The sequence below is a fragment of the Malurus melanocephalus genome, unplaced genomic scaffold, assembly GCF_030028575.1.
Source record: "Malurus melanocephalus ecotype Western Australia unplaced genomic scaffold, MMel_1.1 scaffold_189, whole genome shotgun sequence".
In the NCBI taxonomy this organism is placed as follows: Eukaryota; Metazoa; Chordata; class Aves; order Passeriformes; family Maluridae; genus Malurus; species Malurus melanocephalus.
The window spans coordinates 548,243-564,289 of record NW_026623421.1 but is presented as its reverse complement, the minus strand read 5'-3'; the positions used below and the strand labels follow the sequence as shown (position 1 = coordinate 564,289).

At 37.5% G+C, this 16,047-nt stretch overlaps 1 protein-coding gene across 2 annotated transcripts in view; it reads left to right on the top strand.

The window, feature by feature from the left end:
- LOC130577672 (ubiquitin-conjugating enzyme E2 E2) overlaps positions 1-15,636 on the top strand; it is a 198,172-nt gene extending 182,536 nt beyond the window's left edge. Inside the window, exon 6 of one of the 2 annotated variants that reach the window (XM_057373205.1) lies at positions 14,256-15,636. In XM_057373205.1, coding sequence (XP_057229188.1) covers positions 14,256-14,353 — 98 coding nt within the window. In that variant the 3' untranslated portion in view covers positions 14,354-15,636. The remainder of the gene's footprint in view (positions 1-14,255) is intronic. The other variant, XM_057373204.1, reaches the window with a different exon arrangement.
- Positions 15,637-16,047: the final 411 nt, after the last annotated feature.

Sequence of the window (16,047 nt, the reverse complement as noted above, 5' to 3'; positions counted from 1 at the left end):
TAAATYCAGGGAGTAATGGTTTCTGGCTTGTTCTAAGTTGCAGCATAACCTTTCTGTTCCTTTTTACATCTCTGATGTGAGTTGTCTCCCAATGAAATGAGCTCACTCCGGAGGCTCTGGCTTAGCAAAGACAAAAGTGTAGTGTGTGGTTGCACTGATGCCTCCGTGCTGCTGGGCTGGGAGCWGAGCAAATGGGTGTTCTGCATAAGTCATCCTAATAAGTTGTCCTAAAAGGGCATGAATGGAAAATACAGCATAAAACTGATGGGGTTTGTTCTGCTCTCAGTGAGTGCAGAATGACTTCGTCAAAGGTAGGGTTGTCTTGGGAAACACATGAGCAAAGCAATCCCATCAAGTGTGGTGAAGTACTTCCTGCAAGAAAATACTTGTTTTACTGTGTGTTCCCCTCCCTGTTCTGCAGAACTGGCTACATATGTAAATTTACATATTTGCACTAACCATATCATAGAATCTAGAGCTGATATTTACAAATTCTTGGTAGTTTTTCTTGGTGCTTTTTCTTTCCATTCCTTTTAAAGGGTACTGTGCTGTACCAGTTATGCTGTAGTGTTTATTCACTATAACTTCTGTAGCTTGAAACACAGTTTCTCATATTCTGAGCTGAACACACAGTACAAATATGTTAAAGGCATTTAGGCACCTAGAGCTGCTGGCTGACAGCTGGCAGGGTTTTCAGTACTTCCCATGGGATTTAAACATCTGAAGTATCACTGGGAGCCTCTCAGCACTGCCAGGAAGAGACTTGCTATACATCTGGTCCTTAAATATTTGCAGACACGTACACCTATATGTCTTAAACTCTGTGGACATGATCTATAAACATGAAATTAAACAGATGTAAATGGAAGAAATGCAGCAGCACATTATGAAAATTGCACACAGATAAGCATTGAAATAGAATTAATTTCCTTTGCCATGAAAAGCTGATGAAACTGTTAGAAGATTTGTTCTTATCAGTTGACTAAGTCCCCTCAACATGAACTCATGACTGTGGGGATTATCATAACAGCAGGAAAAACATTTGTGAACTGTCATCTCTTTAGTAGTTCTCAGGAAAATATGTCTTGGAATATCTCCTAATTATGTGTGYGGGGGGAGGMGGCTTGGATCAGGATTACTATTGATGTTGGCCTAAATCATTGCTCTTTTCAGTTGCACTTTGACAACACCTTATGGGTAGAAGACCRTTATTTGTGAGCATAGAGGCTTTTAGTGTGTTTAGATTTAGGCTATTCAAAGCTCACAAGACATCATTAAAAAKATTAACACAGCTATAGAAGTAAGAYTGTTTARAAATGCTTAGTTTTAAACCCCCCATTATGGTTCAGAATCTACAGTCTGTTTAAATAATTTTTTTTTCTGAAAAGTGTCTGGAAATATTTACATAAGAAAATTGGTGGGTTTATGTAATTTAGAAAGCAAATGGTAGAGATTACTTTTTAAAAATAAAATCTGGATTTTGTGGTATCCAAGGCATGATGCAGTCATTAGCTATTGCTCCAGATGCCAGTCACACACGCACTTATGCTGGGGTTTTTTTTTTTTTTCTGATGTATCTGGAACTCTGCAAAGAGCRATGACTAGAAGGAGTACAGTCATTCTCTAGCAGAAAACCAGTGCTACTCATTGAGTCAGGTACATTGCCTGCAACTGCTCATCCCTCAGTGGTTCAGAGAAAAGTGTAAAAATCCCTCAAAGCACTTTACTCACAGTAATACRCAGGAGAGGAAATTCCCTCCTAGCCACAGCTAACAATCAGATTATGTGCTGAAGCATGAGCAGTCACAGCCTTTGCAATGGTAACTCAGGTAGGGCATGGCTGCTACGTTTTTTAATTCTTTTTTGGGTTTTTTTAAGTCACCTGCTACTATTCCCACACTGTACTTTTTGTGTGTGCCTAACAATTCAGTGTATGAAGCATCTCCTTCATTTTAACTTTCCCCAAATGTGTTGGATTTTTGTTTGTGTGCCTTTCTTATTATGCAAAAGATAAGCAAGACCATTTGTTGTTTTTTTTTTTTTTAAATAATCTTCTTTACCAAATTACCTGTCACATCTTATTTTGTGGCTTTTTTTCCTTCTAAAATAAATCCACTTAGATTTCAGCCATTCCTTAAATAGAAAAGGTTTGACCATGCTGTTAATTATTTCTTGTCCTTTTCAATAATGTTTCTGCTTCTAATTTGTCTTTATTCAAGGAGATGTGAGAAAAATTGAACTTCAGACGTAACAATACCCAACCATCAGTTTATTAAATGGCATCTGATTAAATCAGAGATTGACTAAAATCCAAATCAGTAAAGARGCTTTGTATATTTGTGACAAGAAATAAATGTAAAGGGATGTAACTGGCACTCATAAGAAAAGAGTCTTTTCACAACACTTAACTGTTCCTTAGTTTTATTATTCCCCCCAAAGGGTTTGTAGAACAAATAAAATACAGTCTAATCACAAATGGAAGTAAAGCTGAAAAATATCCATCTGACTTTTGGTGGTATTTTTTACATGAAGCTTATAAAAGCTATATGATAAATATACATACAGGGCTTTTAAAAGTTTTTTGATTTCTGCTCAAGAAACGCAGACATTCTTTAAGCTTAGGCTCAACCATCACTAAATTAAAAGTACTTGAGAAAATGCATGAGTGACAAATGCTACAAATAAAAAGGGTACAATTCATTTTCTTTCCAATAAACATGTGTCATTTAAAATATTGCCAATGGAGGTTTCYTATGGTCATTACCTCAGAGAGAAGACAGGTAATTTAGTGCATACACATAATAAATCTTTGTGTGAACTCACACCAAAATAAGTCACCAATGTTAAATGTTTAGCAATGTGAAGTATTTAAATAAAGCTCTTAGTTAATTCTCATATATAAAATACAGATTTTAGCTAAATTTGAATGAACTCCAAGATAGTAAGTAAGCTGCCATTCAAACTACATTCTAATATTTTCATCATTAAATGTATTTTCTTTGTTTCATGCATGTTTTGTCTGCCAATACAGACATGCCTTTAATCACATTGGAATCTTTTTTTGTTGTATTAAGTAGATCCATCTCTTCCAGGCTTAACCCACTCKACTGAATATATTTTTCTCACTAATGCAAATGTATATATTTGAAGGAAAAACAAATAAAAGTAGAAAAACAATAAATATAGAAATCACATGATTTTTCTAATCTCAGAACAATTTAATCTAATATTCATTATTCCCAGTTAGTACAAATAGCTCAAATCTCAGAGCAAATTGGCATCAGTCCTGCTGAGCTTTTGTACTCCAGATTTTTCATTTAGACTTTATTCCATTTTACTAAATGCGGTTTTGTTTTGAGTGTTGGTTGTTTTTCCCTGTGTACYGTTTTTAACATGAAGGCAAGGACAGATTTTCAAATGTCTTGCCATACGTTTCCAACTGTCTAAGAACCACCCTCAGGACCCTAATTAGCACAACTATTTTTGACTGATTCTTCCTGTTCTTAAAATACAATCATTTTTGTTTCACCATAGAAATCACACTGCTYCACATTCTTCAAGCTCCTGAAAAGAAGCCTGCTACATTTGGCTAACAGATTCCCAGTAAGAATATAGAGTCAGTCCTGAAAAGCAAAATTTATAGTCCTGGATATGCTAGCTATTAATTCATTTAGTCTTGAGTAAGATATCAGAAATTAGTATTCCTGAGTCATTCAGATTCTACCTTCAGAGATGATATACACTGCTGCAAGACATGTCTCTCATATTTTGCATGGCTAATTTTCTACATTATTCACCAGTGGAGGAGGAAATGGTTGTTTGTTTTTTACAGTTTTGCAAATCTATCAAAGGCAACAAATAAAATAAATTATATGCAGTGTGTGTTTCAGAATCCCTATTTTCACAGCAAATTAAGTTCAGGTGCATTAGATGGAGTTGTAGGCAGCTACTTAAATACCAAAATATATGATGCAACTGTCCCAAATTTAAGGATGGGCTGCACTGTAAGATTTCACATTCATGTGGGATACAGAAATAGAGCTCTGATTAGTAAATTGTTTGTAGCATTTTCCATCTGTACAAGGCTTAGAAAAAGGCCCTTCTATTGAGTGGAGCATTTGCAACTCCAAGATGAATTAGATTTCASAAGATTCTCGAGGGCTGGAATCCTCATTGCTTGGGTTTTTATAATATTGATTAGATAAAGTGGCTATATAGAGYGGCATGAAAGTAGAACTTACTGTGAGACATAATATTATACTAGCAAAAGAAATTCCTTCGTGACCTTTCAAGTCTTTTCCGTCTCTTACCCTGTATAGCTTTTTTCTACAGCTCAATCTCAGGACTCTTTATGGCAACGCCTGAAATCATTTTGCAGAGTGATTATCACTTAGTCAGGCGTGCCAGTGGAGTCAATGTGACCCYTCAGGCAGGAAAGATAAGACTTCCAAATAAAGTTATTTTAACTGTTACTAAATATTAAATTATTGCTGTCAAATATCACAAATTCAATCCTTTTTCAGCATTGCCATGTAACTTCATTGCAGCTAATCCAGGAGCAAAAGCTGCCTACATGATGAGTGCTGGTTATTTTGTTTAATCTGTTCTTTCCTTCTGGTCCTATTAGAACCTGTTCATAATTAAACATAMTTATATTCACGTTCTGAAGTCAATCTAGAAGTGGATAGACCAGTTGGTTGCTAAAAGAGGATTATTTTCTCACTCACCTGCTGATTTCTYAGTCATTGTATGGATAGGGAATGACTGCTTTTTGTGTTATTGGGTAACAGTAAGAGGCGTGCTCATRCAAGGCACACCTAAGTTCCTATTCCTGTTCCAGTGCGTGTTCCACTTGCCAAGGGATTTCAGGCCCTAGGCTATGAAAGAGTCTTATTTAGTAGGCCTTTAAAAGGGATAAAATCCTTCACTAACCCACCCTTTTGTAAGCCAAGACCTCTTGTATTCTTTTGACATTTTTATGGGATTCTTAATAGCAGTTTTGGATTTAAATTTGACAAATTAATAATGAGATTTGGATTTAAATTTGACAAATTAATAATGAGATTTAATAGGACAAGACGGGGAAAATCAAATTAAACCAAAATAGGCGGCATTCATAACAAATGTAGGCTTTTCTGTTTCTTAAGGATAAATTGCAATAAAGGTATAAAGAGCTAGATTCAAGAACAGGATTCAGATAACGCCTACGTCTGACCTAAAATGAATACGTTTAAGTTAAAGATTTTTGATATTGTTCACATTCACTCTTCGAAGAGTTAAGATGGCTTAAGGACTYGTTTTCCTCTCAGTGTCTAAAAACCACCCAAGACCAGACCGTGCAGTAACATCTCCTCCCTCCCTGTCCTCTGGGAATCCACATGGTAAGTGGATCCTATAGGACCTCTTGGTTTTCTTGCAGAGCAATCTACCTTTGGTACATGTGATTATAGGATGTCTAACACTGCACAAAACATGGTCAGAGAGAATAGCTTTACCCACAGCTGCTTAGGGATTAAACTTGTTTGTTCAGCATGTGTAAAACCCATAGGTCAATCCTTTGCCTGGAGGAGGTTATTAGTGGGAAATAAGGAGAGGCAAATCCAAAAGAAAACTGGTTCCATTATCTTTAGGTGGAAGAAAGGCTAAATACACCAGCATTTCTACAGAATAGACATCCCTCCCTTGATGACTCTTCAGACACAAAAAAAATCACATCCACTGTGCTTTTCTGAAAAYACAGTTATGACCCTATGGATAAAAGCCAGTTTAATTATGGGCCTTAACATTTTRGTTGCTTGACAGCATGTTGAGATCCGAGGGCTGTGATTTTCTTATTATCCACTCACAGCTATCTTCCACAAGGTAAATTCATATTGCTGTAACTTCTTCAAATTTTATCAAACTGCATGCCATGCAATGTCTTTCAAATGAAGTGCTACTGTTACTAACACTTTTTTATTAATTTTTTTCTTATAAAAATGACTACTTCTCAATTGAGTTCATCATTATGAAAAGACACATTGCTAATGTATCTGTGCTTTTAATATTGAGGCRCATCCAAGCATCAAAGTGAAGTGTGTTATTTCAGAATTTTAATTGTTCCAGCATACTGGCACTTCTAATAGGTGCATGTTCTTCCTTAATTAAAGACAACTCTTCAAGATCAGTACACTGTGCCTCGCTGATCCATGATTGCCTCAGCTAACTCCCAGTCAGCCAGTGAAGTTTATAGAAATCCTGCTAAAAGCTGAAGACTGAAAAAAAATCTTTCTCTTTAAACAAGAATGATTTCCCTTGGCAAGATACAGAGATGAATCACTGCCAACACTTTCCTTTAAGAGCTGCGTTAATAAAATTGAGCCAGATAATACTCTTTATTTTTGAAGCATCTTTTTCTTAGGCAGCCTCATATTTCACASAGGTCTGTGGTAGGTAGCCTGGCAGCAACCAGACACAAGTCTAGAGAGAAGAATTAATTTCTCCTTCYGTGCTTACAAAATGTATATTTTAGTAAATGGATGTTTCCTAAACTAGATTTGCAGAGCTCTTTTAYTTTTGAAAATAGGTAACATCTTTTTCTCCAGACAACAGTTTGAACATCGTAATCAAGTCACATATGCCTTGAAATTTGCGTAACTGCAATCATTGTGCAAACTTAACAGAAGTCAATGTGTTTCTGACAGTTCTACAGAGCTCAAAATTTAGAGCCAAGTCATGGTTAGCAGTCTCTTTGTGATGCACATCTGTACAGCCACATTTATGAGAGTATCCAGATAYCTTGCAGTTTTTAGCCTGGGTGATGGAAAAGCTTTAGTCCAGCTTCACAGATGGGAAACTAAGGCAGTAAGATCACTTGGCTTTCTTTCTATATATATTAGATTGTTTCTATTGAAACAGAGAAATCTGCAAACCAAGTTCCTGAAATGAGACGCAGACTTCATTATATGTCCTATCATATGGTTTCTACTGTGAACGATAATTTCTAAAATTGATATTAGCTTCACTGACTTTTTTTCCTAGTTGACATTAAACCTTTCTTAAATTTGCTCATTTCTCCTCTAATGACAAACACTTTTCTTTACTGAAACAATTCATTATATTTGTGTTCTTTTTTTAATACAGTGTTTATTGATCACTTTTATCATTCTTCTGTATCGCTTTCAAAGAGCYCCTCAGATGGTTAAATGCATTCTATATGGATGGTTGAAACTGTGATTTTGTGAAAGTCAGGAATAAATTGTAGTTCAGCTTGTAGGCTGTGTAAAGCAATTCAGAGCCCCGCTACCACCCTTTGTTCTGCCYTGAATCACGCTGTTGTTCCAGTCCTTGCGCGTGTGTTGATCAGGCGTCCAACCGCGAGCTCGTTTTATTGCAGCACAAACAGGGATTAGTGCTGCTGCACTCCTTTTCACTCGTGCCCTGGGTTTGAGTACTCTTTTCAAAGGTGAAGGGTTAGTGGAGTAATTCGGTGTGCCTCTTCACCTGTCTCTGCCTCCAAAGAATTACTTAGTCTGTCCATTATTCTTAATGATAGCAAARGAGAGCAACACTGCTGCTCTAAGATCACTGAAGGATACTATGATGCATTTCACATTTATCATTTTCTACATCAAGATTCACGGTATCCTTGACATGGTCTTCTAGGAGTTCACTGAGTTTAAAACAGGTGATATGTGGCTAAGTATGAAAACTTCCCGAGGCAAAGTGACACTATAAATAAAATTACTCACAAACAATTCATCTTCTCTTAATCCCTTCCTCTTGAATTACTAAATTTTTCTGTGACTGATTTGGTAYAGCATGTCTCACATGGCCTTTGCAGTTTTCAGTGACTGGTCTTTTTATAACACTAGYCTGGATACCACTGAAAACAACATAACACAAGAAAGTATAATTATATATTAAATAATTTTTAAATTAGTTTTAAGGGTGGTTTTGGTATGAATCAAGCTGTCAGCATTTGCTGCAAAGAAAACTGCTCTTACCCCAGTCCTAACCTTTTTTTTTTTAGTTTGCCTTCTGGGACTTAGAGGTTGGTACARTATTAATACCAACAAAAATTGGATTCAGAAGTCTTGGGTTTTGCTGCACTATGGGAATATATTCTGTCCTGCATTGTTATTTGCAATGAAACCACCAAACAAAACGTAGTTACTGAAAATATGAACTTTTATTATGGGGTGGTTTGGTTTTGGGRTAACTGATCCTGTTTGTACTGCTCTATAAAGGTGACTCCAAGGCACGTATCCTGTAGATGACATACAGAGCACATCGGCTTTTCCTTAAAAAAAAAAAGCTCAAGCACTCCAAAATTTTAAATTGAAAAAAAAATACAACATAATATCTGGAAAGAGAGGTTGTCCTAAAAGAAACAAACAAAATAGTAGTATTCTCTAAACCAAAAACTCTTCTAAATATGTAACTGAAGTTAACATAACTAGCAARTTATTTATTTGTTTTCTCCTAGAAAATTATTTATTTGTTTTCTCCTATGTGTCACACATCCTGTCTAAAGAGTAGGAAATTTTAATTTTTGCTGACTGCTGTTTCAGTATAGGTAGCTCCACAGAGACTCTCAATGGGATGCTTTCCCAGCTTTGAACGTGGAGTCRTTTACAGTTCAGGAGAAGGAATAAGATCTTTCAAATTAGATCTAACCTTTGGAAATTCTTCCACTTGAGTTCTACTCTTCTGCTGGAGCCCAACTCTTTACAACCTGATACAGAGCTGAATCTAAACCTGGATCATGAAAAAAAGTACATTCTAAATATTTGGCTGAAGAAACTGTGAGATTTTTATAGGACTGTGGTTTTTTTAGGTTTTAAGGTACTCCAGAAATCTTTCTGAAAACCCACTTGTGGTGGTGTAATAACTGGCTCCATCAGCTGTTCTCTATTAAAACTGCAAAATACTGCAATGGAGATATAATTCTACTTTATAAATACTTGTAAAAGAATATATCAAATGCATACAAACACCCATAATGTACATTTTAAGTCTAAATGTGTGTCTCTTTAACCATGTTGGCATTACCAATTGGAATTTCATTGCATATTGTGTGGTTGATGGGGAAGGCACATTGAAATCAAGCTGTTAAACACACCATCTCCATTTTTTATTTCACTAGAGTATGTTTGCTGTATTTTTAAAAGAGCATTGCAAAGCCCAGGAGATGAATTCTGCTCTGAAATTGCTATTTGCTGACATAGAAATAGCTATAAAAATACAAGCCGAGAAAAATACAGTGTGGCAATATATTTTCATTTATTTGGGGGAAAAGTAGTTTTAAAGAAGAATTATAGTCTGTCTTCTGAATGATAAAGCAGTTTAACTAGCATTAAACACAGCTGAAATTTTGTAATGACCAAACCTCAGCTCATCCAAATCCCCAATAGCATTAACTCCTTGGATTTGGACTGTAAATTTGATTAGCCTTACAACAGACATGAGACACAAATGTTCTTCCTTATGCAGTCATGTTAAGTGACTGCAAAAGGAGATGACAAGGTATTGTAGAGCAGTGCATCCAACCTTTTTAAGCTAGGGACAAGCTYCAGCTCACCCAGCTTTCAAAACCACATAAATGCAGGGCAATTTCATGAGTTCTGATATAACATGAGGATTACATATGGTGAGGTGAGGAGGGATTTAGCAGCTGCAGTCTTCCTATAAATCATCCAGAAGATTTTCTTCATAGTCTAGTTCTTTTGATTAATATTTTTCTTGTAAACTACATCGCTGAACCATAGCTTCTCTCCTTGCCTGTATAATATAGTGCCTTTTTTATTTATTTTTGTTACTSACACACTGTCCTCTGACAGGAAAGTTGATGCTGCTGCAATTCCTGGTGTGTTAATATTTTGCATGGAGCTAATCAAAGTGTGGAATAAAAAATCTCCTTTACACAAGTTAAAGATTATAGAGGCATCCTAGGACAGATTTTTACAAGTTCAGAGTCTGGGACTGGAAGCAGACCAGTAAATTACAAGGTCTTAAAGATTTGCAGGTCCACAGAGTTGCAGCAGCTCCTCTGGTGAGCAGAGGATGTGTGATTTCCTGTGCTCCCTACATGTGGCTATCRGAGCCAATGCCACCTGCAAGCCTGCTCCCAGGATCCAGTGCCACACAGGATCACGGGTCACCCTGCCTCATCCTGGCTGGCACAGCCACCAGCAGCACCCCAAAGGCTGGGAAACCCATGCCTGCCCACAGGACAGAGAGGGAATTGTGGGTGCCATCCCAGCCCTTAAGCCAGCYACCACACATCTGGTGATCCAAGAGCAGGTTTCTCCTGCCGGGCTAGGAGCTGCATAGATATGCTGTTATTGTTGTTAATTTTCTGTGGGTTTATTTTAATTTCTTTCATTAGATTGTTCCGATAACGCATTTCTGGCATAGCCTTATATTYCTATCCCCTGGTTATTGTTGTCATTTGGACACAGTCCCATTTAGAGTCAAATTCTGAAATGAACCTTATGCATTGGTGAATTGTGCTGCTTCTTTAAGAAAAAAGAAAGTAAAAACGGTAACGGAAACAAATTTCTAGCATCAAGAATAAAACCACAGATATATACAAATGGAAAATAAGAAACAGTTTTCTGGTGAGAAATGGAAACAAGGGAAGAATCTTGTTATGAATTTTGAGATCCAGTTTTCCTTTTCATCTCTTAATTAGATAGTTTACGCAGYGGTTGTTTTATAAATACATATTTGGCCTTACTAATGGATATTTCACAATACCCCTTMAACAGTGCAGCCCAGCTGAGCACCRGGTGGTGTTCAGCCMTGTRCTRCAYAGCTTCRGGAAATAAATGGGGACCAATRTTTCCTCCTCATACTTRRTATTTTGTAGGATTTCTTCCTCATATTTAGTATTTTGTAGGACTTGGGCACTATAACAAAGGCTTATACATGYTGGGARTTAAATATTTTAATTGTTTTAWTTGAGATGCTTCAATTTATCTTGTWATCTCCGTGTTATGGCCCCATCATGGTGAATTACATAGGAGCGATGGCTAGTGACTCATGAAGTGTCTCCTTGTGCCTGAGGGCTGGCTGAAGTTGCCCACACAGATTCAGGGAGAGACCGATGGCATTTCTGGAGCTCACACATTATCCTTACATCCTGTGGCACAAAACCAGCGTGCTGCTTCAAACYGGCCACTGTGCCCCTGGTTGGGTGSCTCTGGTCTGAAGTTTAAATTTCCCTCCTTGCCAGCTGTCTTGGCTTCCCAAACAAAGCACTTGTGCCTCCTGATGGCTTTATGGCTTCACAGCAGCTGCTAAAATAAGACAGTTCTTCAAACACCTATTGAAGTGTCCTTTTTTAAGTCCTCATAAATATCTGCATGTAATGGCAGCACCTCCAGGYCCTCTGACAGAGATGTGAAGTAGCTGGGCCTCGCTGTCAATAACTATTTTTCTATTCCTTCAGCTTGCAATCTCAAATGAGCAAGTGTCTTTCGCAAGCTGTGTGTTTGGTTTTTTATTTAGTATTGTTGTAACCAATAAAACTTACAGCCAAAATGAAAAAAAAAAAAAAAAAAAAAAGAAGAAAAACCCACCAATGTCAATGCTGTTGACGCTTTTAGTAGCGTTGGCTTGGCCGCTGCCTGTGGGTGCAGCTGGTGCTGCTCATGCTACAGCAAGGAGCTCTCTTTGCTTCCACAATCCTGCTCTGTGCAGGCAGACAGCGATGGAGGGAGGCACTGGCTGSGGGGAAGCACCTGAGATGACTGATAGTTGATTCTCAGGTCATTTGKCAGGAATTTACACACTTGGAACAAAAGCTTTGTAGGCCTCAGACACCTTACAGGCCCTTTCCTCCAGTCTTCCCACTGCCAGACAAAACACTGCGGGGACAAAGGCTTGGTCATGTGGACAAATAAACACCCCAGTTCTCTGCATTACTGGGCTTCAACAGATTTCCACACCTTCTTACCAAGAACTCCTCTCCTGATTCTCTCACCCCAAAGGAAAGRGGACAGCCTCCCATGCTCTGTGTGGGGGAGAAGAGCCTGTATGTTCCAAAGCCTTGTAAAGATGCATGTTGTTGAAATATTTTCTTGCTCCTAAACAGAGATATAGGTGGAACCACACACTAGGAAACCAGACATTCTAATTATCATCCAGGATTGGGGATGATGATGTGATCCTCAGTATCCTTGCAGTATATCAAGGATATTAATTTACAGCTCTCAATGTGAAAAACATGCTTTCACAGAAATGTTCATCCTGCCCATAAAAAACTTGCAGATTTGAACCAGATAAACCTTTACTAYAGCACATCACTGTTCACTGACTTCCACAAGGTTTTATAAAGATCTCAGAGGCATCASTTTAAATACACACTAAACCTCAATAAGAACTTGCCTCATTCCAGATGGCAGTGCCGTGATATTCTTGCAACCCTTCCCAGCCAGATGCCTTAGCGGCCAAACCCCATCTTCCCCAAGAAGCATGAAAACCAGGATATGCTTCMAATTTCGCTTCAAGGATTCCTTTCAAGTTCAACCTTTAGTCTCCATTTCTCCATGAGTCTGTGGTGTTTCTTTGCACCRTGGCATTRTGCCCAAGGAGGGTGTGGGAATTTRCAGCAGTGCTCTCAGGCTCATCCCTGCGCTACCATTCCACTATGAGAAGGTTTCCCTTTTGCTACTCCCTAAATCTTTTGTCAAGACAAATGTTGCTCTCTCCTGTTGCCCAGGTTCCCCACTTGCCCTGCAGTGCTTCTTAAACCTCATTCCAGCCACAAATAACTTTTTGCCGTTTAAATGCCCAGACTGTTAACYTCCTATTTGCACAGGACAAAATCCCTCAGGTAATCCCCTGCATAGTTTTTCTCCTTGGCTGAGGAGTTAAAGGTGATATACTTTCTAGTCTACAACTTTTTAAATCTATCTTAGACCAGATATCTTTTACACTCATTTTTTTACACTCATGCATGTAAAAGTAATCAAGTCCAGGCCTCAGTGACCTCCTCTGGATATATTAAGATATTAAAGGTAAGCAGTAGGTGTTTGCAGGACTGAGACTACAGGGACGTAGTACACTGCAGTCACAGTGATAACTTGTCTTACTAATTTAGAAGGTGTAAACTTTAAATTCAAATCACAGGCTCTTCCTGAAAGTGCAGGTGATGCATGGAATGCAAAAGAATTTTTTTCATTAGATATTACTCACTAATATTTGGTGAGGTTGGCAGTCAGCCAATCAAACTATTTCTGGCTAAGCCATCGTATTTCCCCTGTCATAAACTCTTGTCATCAACAACCAAACAAAAAAGCCCAGATTTACTCTGCTTGACAGAAGGCCTGACATYTTGTCCTGGGAATTTCAGTGGTTAATAGTGCAAGCACCACACTCTGATTAAAAATGTACTGGGAAAGCCAATGTTCATACTGTTCAATGGCATCATCTTYAGACAAATACCAAGCTGATTATTACCTAGCTTTCAGAAGAAGTCATAGTCATCTGTCCTAAGTCAGGGAAAAGTGTCGTATCAATGCCTCTGGACTTGCATGGTACAATCTCAGAAAATTTACTGTTGCAACAGAAATATAAAGAATATGGGTTCCCCTCAAAAAAGGGAAAAACTCTATATATTTCATCTGCTTCAACTGAGAAGAGGAAAATGTTGACTGAAAGAGAAAAATGTTGATGAAATACAATCACTTATGGGAATATCTTGGATTGTTTTTCTTAGGGGACTGTTCCGTTTTGATTAATTATTATAATTGATCTATTAAGTATTCATAGATCCAGACTATATCATGTAGCATTCTGGCCATATGAATGCTCAGAAAGATCCCATAAATTAAATAACAATTCCCAGAGTTTGGAATTAACTGTTGCTTTGAAAATAGTACTTACTGCACTGATTCCTTGTATTTCTTTATGCTTTAAAACTAAAAGCATTAAAAAAAAMCAAAAAAAAACACAAAAAACTTTGAACCTGATAACAGAAGTAGGGCTAATCCTCTTCTTAGGTAAGAATGTATTTACTTGTTAGAGTCTAATACCATAAATAAATTAYGTCACCTAAAGGTGAATTTTAACTCAAAATAAAATTATCAGAACACTTTTTTTGTGAAATAGAACTWTAGAAAATTGTTTCAGTTATGTGTTTACCAGACATGTATTTCACCTTGTCCTTGCAGTTAGACCTAAGAGAACYGAATGAATGTGGATCTATTGAAAACCTTTTCATCCTCCCTAGGCTGMCGTTCATTTCACAGTTTGTGTTTCCTTTTCAGCTGACCCCCTGGTTGGAAGCATTGCCACTCAGTACATGACTAACAGAGCAGAGCACGACAGAATGGCCAGACARTGGACCAAGCGATACGCCACATAGGAACCTCCTCTAGGATTTGCTGGACCTGTGCAAGCACATTCACTAAGTGCATCAATAGCCCTTCCCTTCATTCTTATTTTTTATTAAATTTTGAACCATTTTGTGACAAAAGGTTGTCCTTACTTCCTTTTTTTGTTTGTTTGTTTCATTTTTATTTTTATTTGTTCTGGGTTTTTTTGTTCTGTTAACTTGAAAGTTGTTTCCCTCAAATGTAGACAGGGAATTTTGGTTATCAGTGCAAAGAATGTTGGATCTGTAATAGTATAGAGCTTTATCACAAAGCTTTGTATTAATGTGTGGGGTTGGTTTATTTTTTTTCCTTTCATGTGGTTCTGGGGAAAACAAATTCAGAATTATATCTCGTTTCTACTTAAATGTAGTGTTTAGGGTTATTTTTTTGTACTGAAGTCTTTAATGGTGGGTGCATGCTACTGGGAACAAGTTTTGTATAAAAGCTTAAAATCAAGAATCACTGTGCATTACTAAGACTGTGTTTATCACTAGCCTTCTGTTTCCCACACAAAAGGCTATTGCATTGAACAAATTAATATGTATTTTGATTTACTTAAAAAACAAAAAAAAAGTGCTTGTAAATTTCTTAGGGACCTGCCACTTTTGACTGTGGATCAGTTGATGTACACTTGTATTATTAAAGCACTCAATAAAACACTGTGGCTGATAAATGCACTTCTTGCAAGACGGTGCTTTTGCATTTATGGAGCACATAGGCTGCTTCGTCCCCACATAATACAGCTGCAGGTTAMAAAACTATTTTTAGACTTTAACTATTCACTTCTTCTCTGCGATGCATTTCTTAACTCAGAATTCTTCATTGTGTCTGTCTTCATGTACAAACATCTTCCAGATTTCAAGGCTTTTCTTTCACATGTCTGTGCTCAGGCTTGCTTTTCAGGAGCCTCTTGCTGCATCTTTTACACTGTGGCTTCACTATAYCCATCTTGTTACATTTAAAATAGTTGGCTATAAAAATAGCCTTGCAGTGAAAGCAGAATATTGATGTTGATTTTATACAGCAGGCCTCATTTTGCCTTTCTCCAAGCTCTTTGACTGTAAAAGCAACTGTTATTTAAAAAAATAAATGAAGGTTTTCGATGGGAAAATTGAGCCCATTGCACCAATCGTTCCCAGCACATTCAATGGTAAGGGTATTTCTATTCAAATTTGACCTTCAGGCTAATTTTAGATATGCAGCCATGGAGGGAAAACTTCTACTTGGCTAAGGAAATGTGTGGGTGTTGTGATTTAGAAAATATATACTGTGATGCTGATAGCTGAATGTTYTTTGTGTTGAAAGGCTTATTGGAAAATCCCTGTTTCATATAATTAAACAGATGCTATATACAGTGCTTGCCTGCCCTCTCCCCTCCCTCACTGCCTCTTATGTTTAAAGAAGATCTTATCTTTTAAAAGATACATTACAGCAGGGTCACTATAAACATACAGACCCAATCCCATCCCACTTCAACCCAATTTAACCATCATGAAAACTAAAGCAGTCAAGGTGACACCACAGGGCCTCCTACACCCATCACTGCATTGCTCAGCATTTCCAGGCTCTTCTGTTTTTCTCTTGGCCACTTTCTAATAAACTGAGCAGACATTCATCTTCAATCTGCTGGTGAGTTGCCCTGTGTGTGAGGAAAAGCTGAACATTTATGTAGCTGTAGATGGTC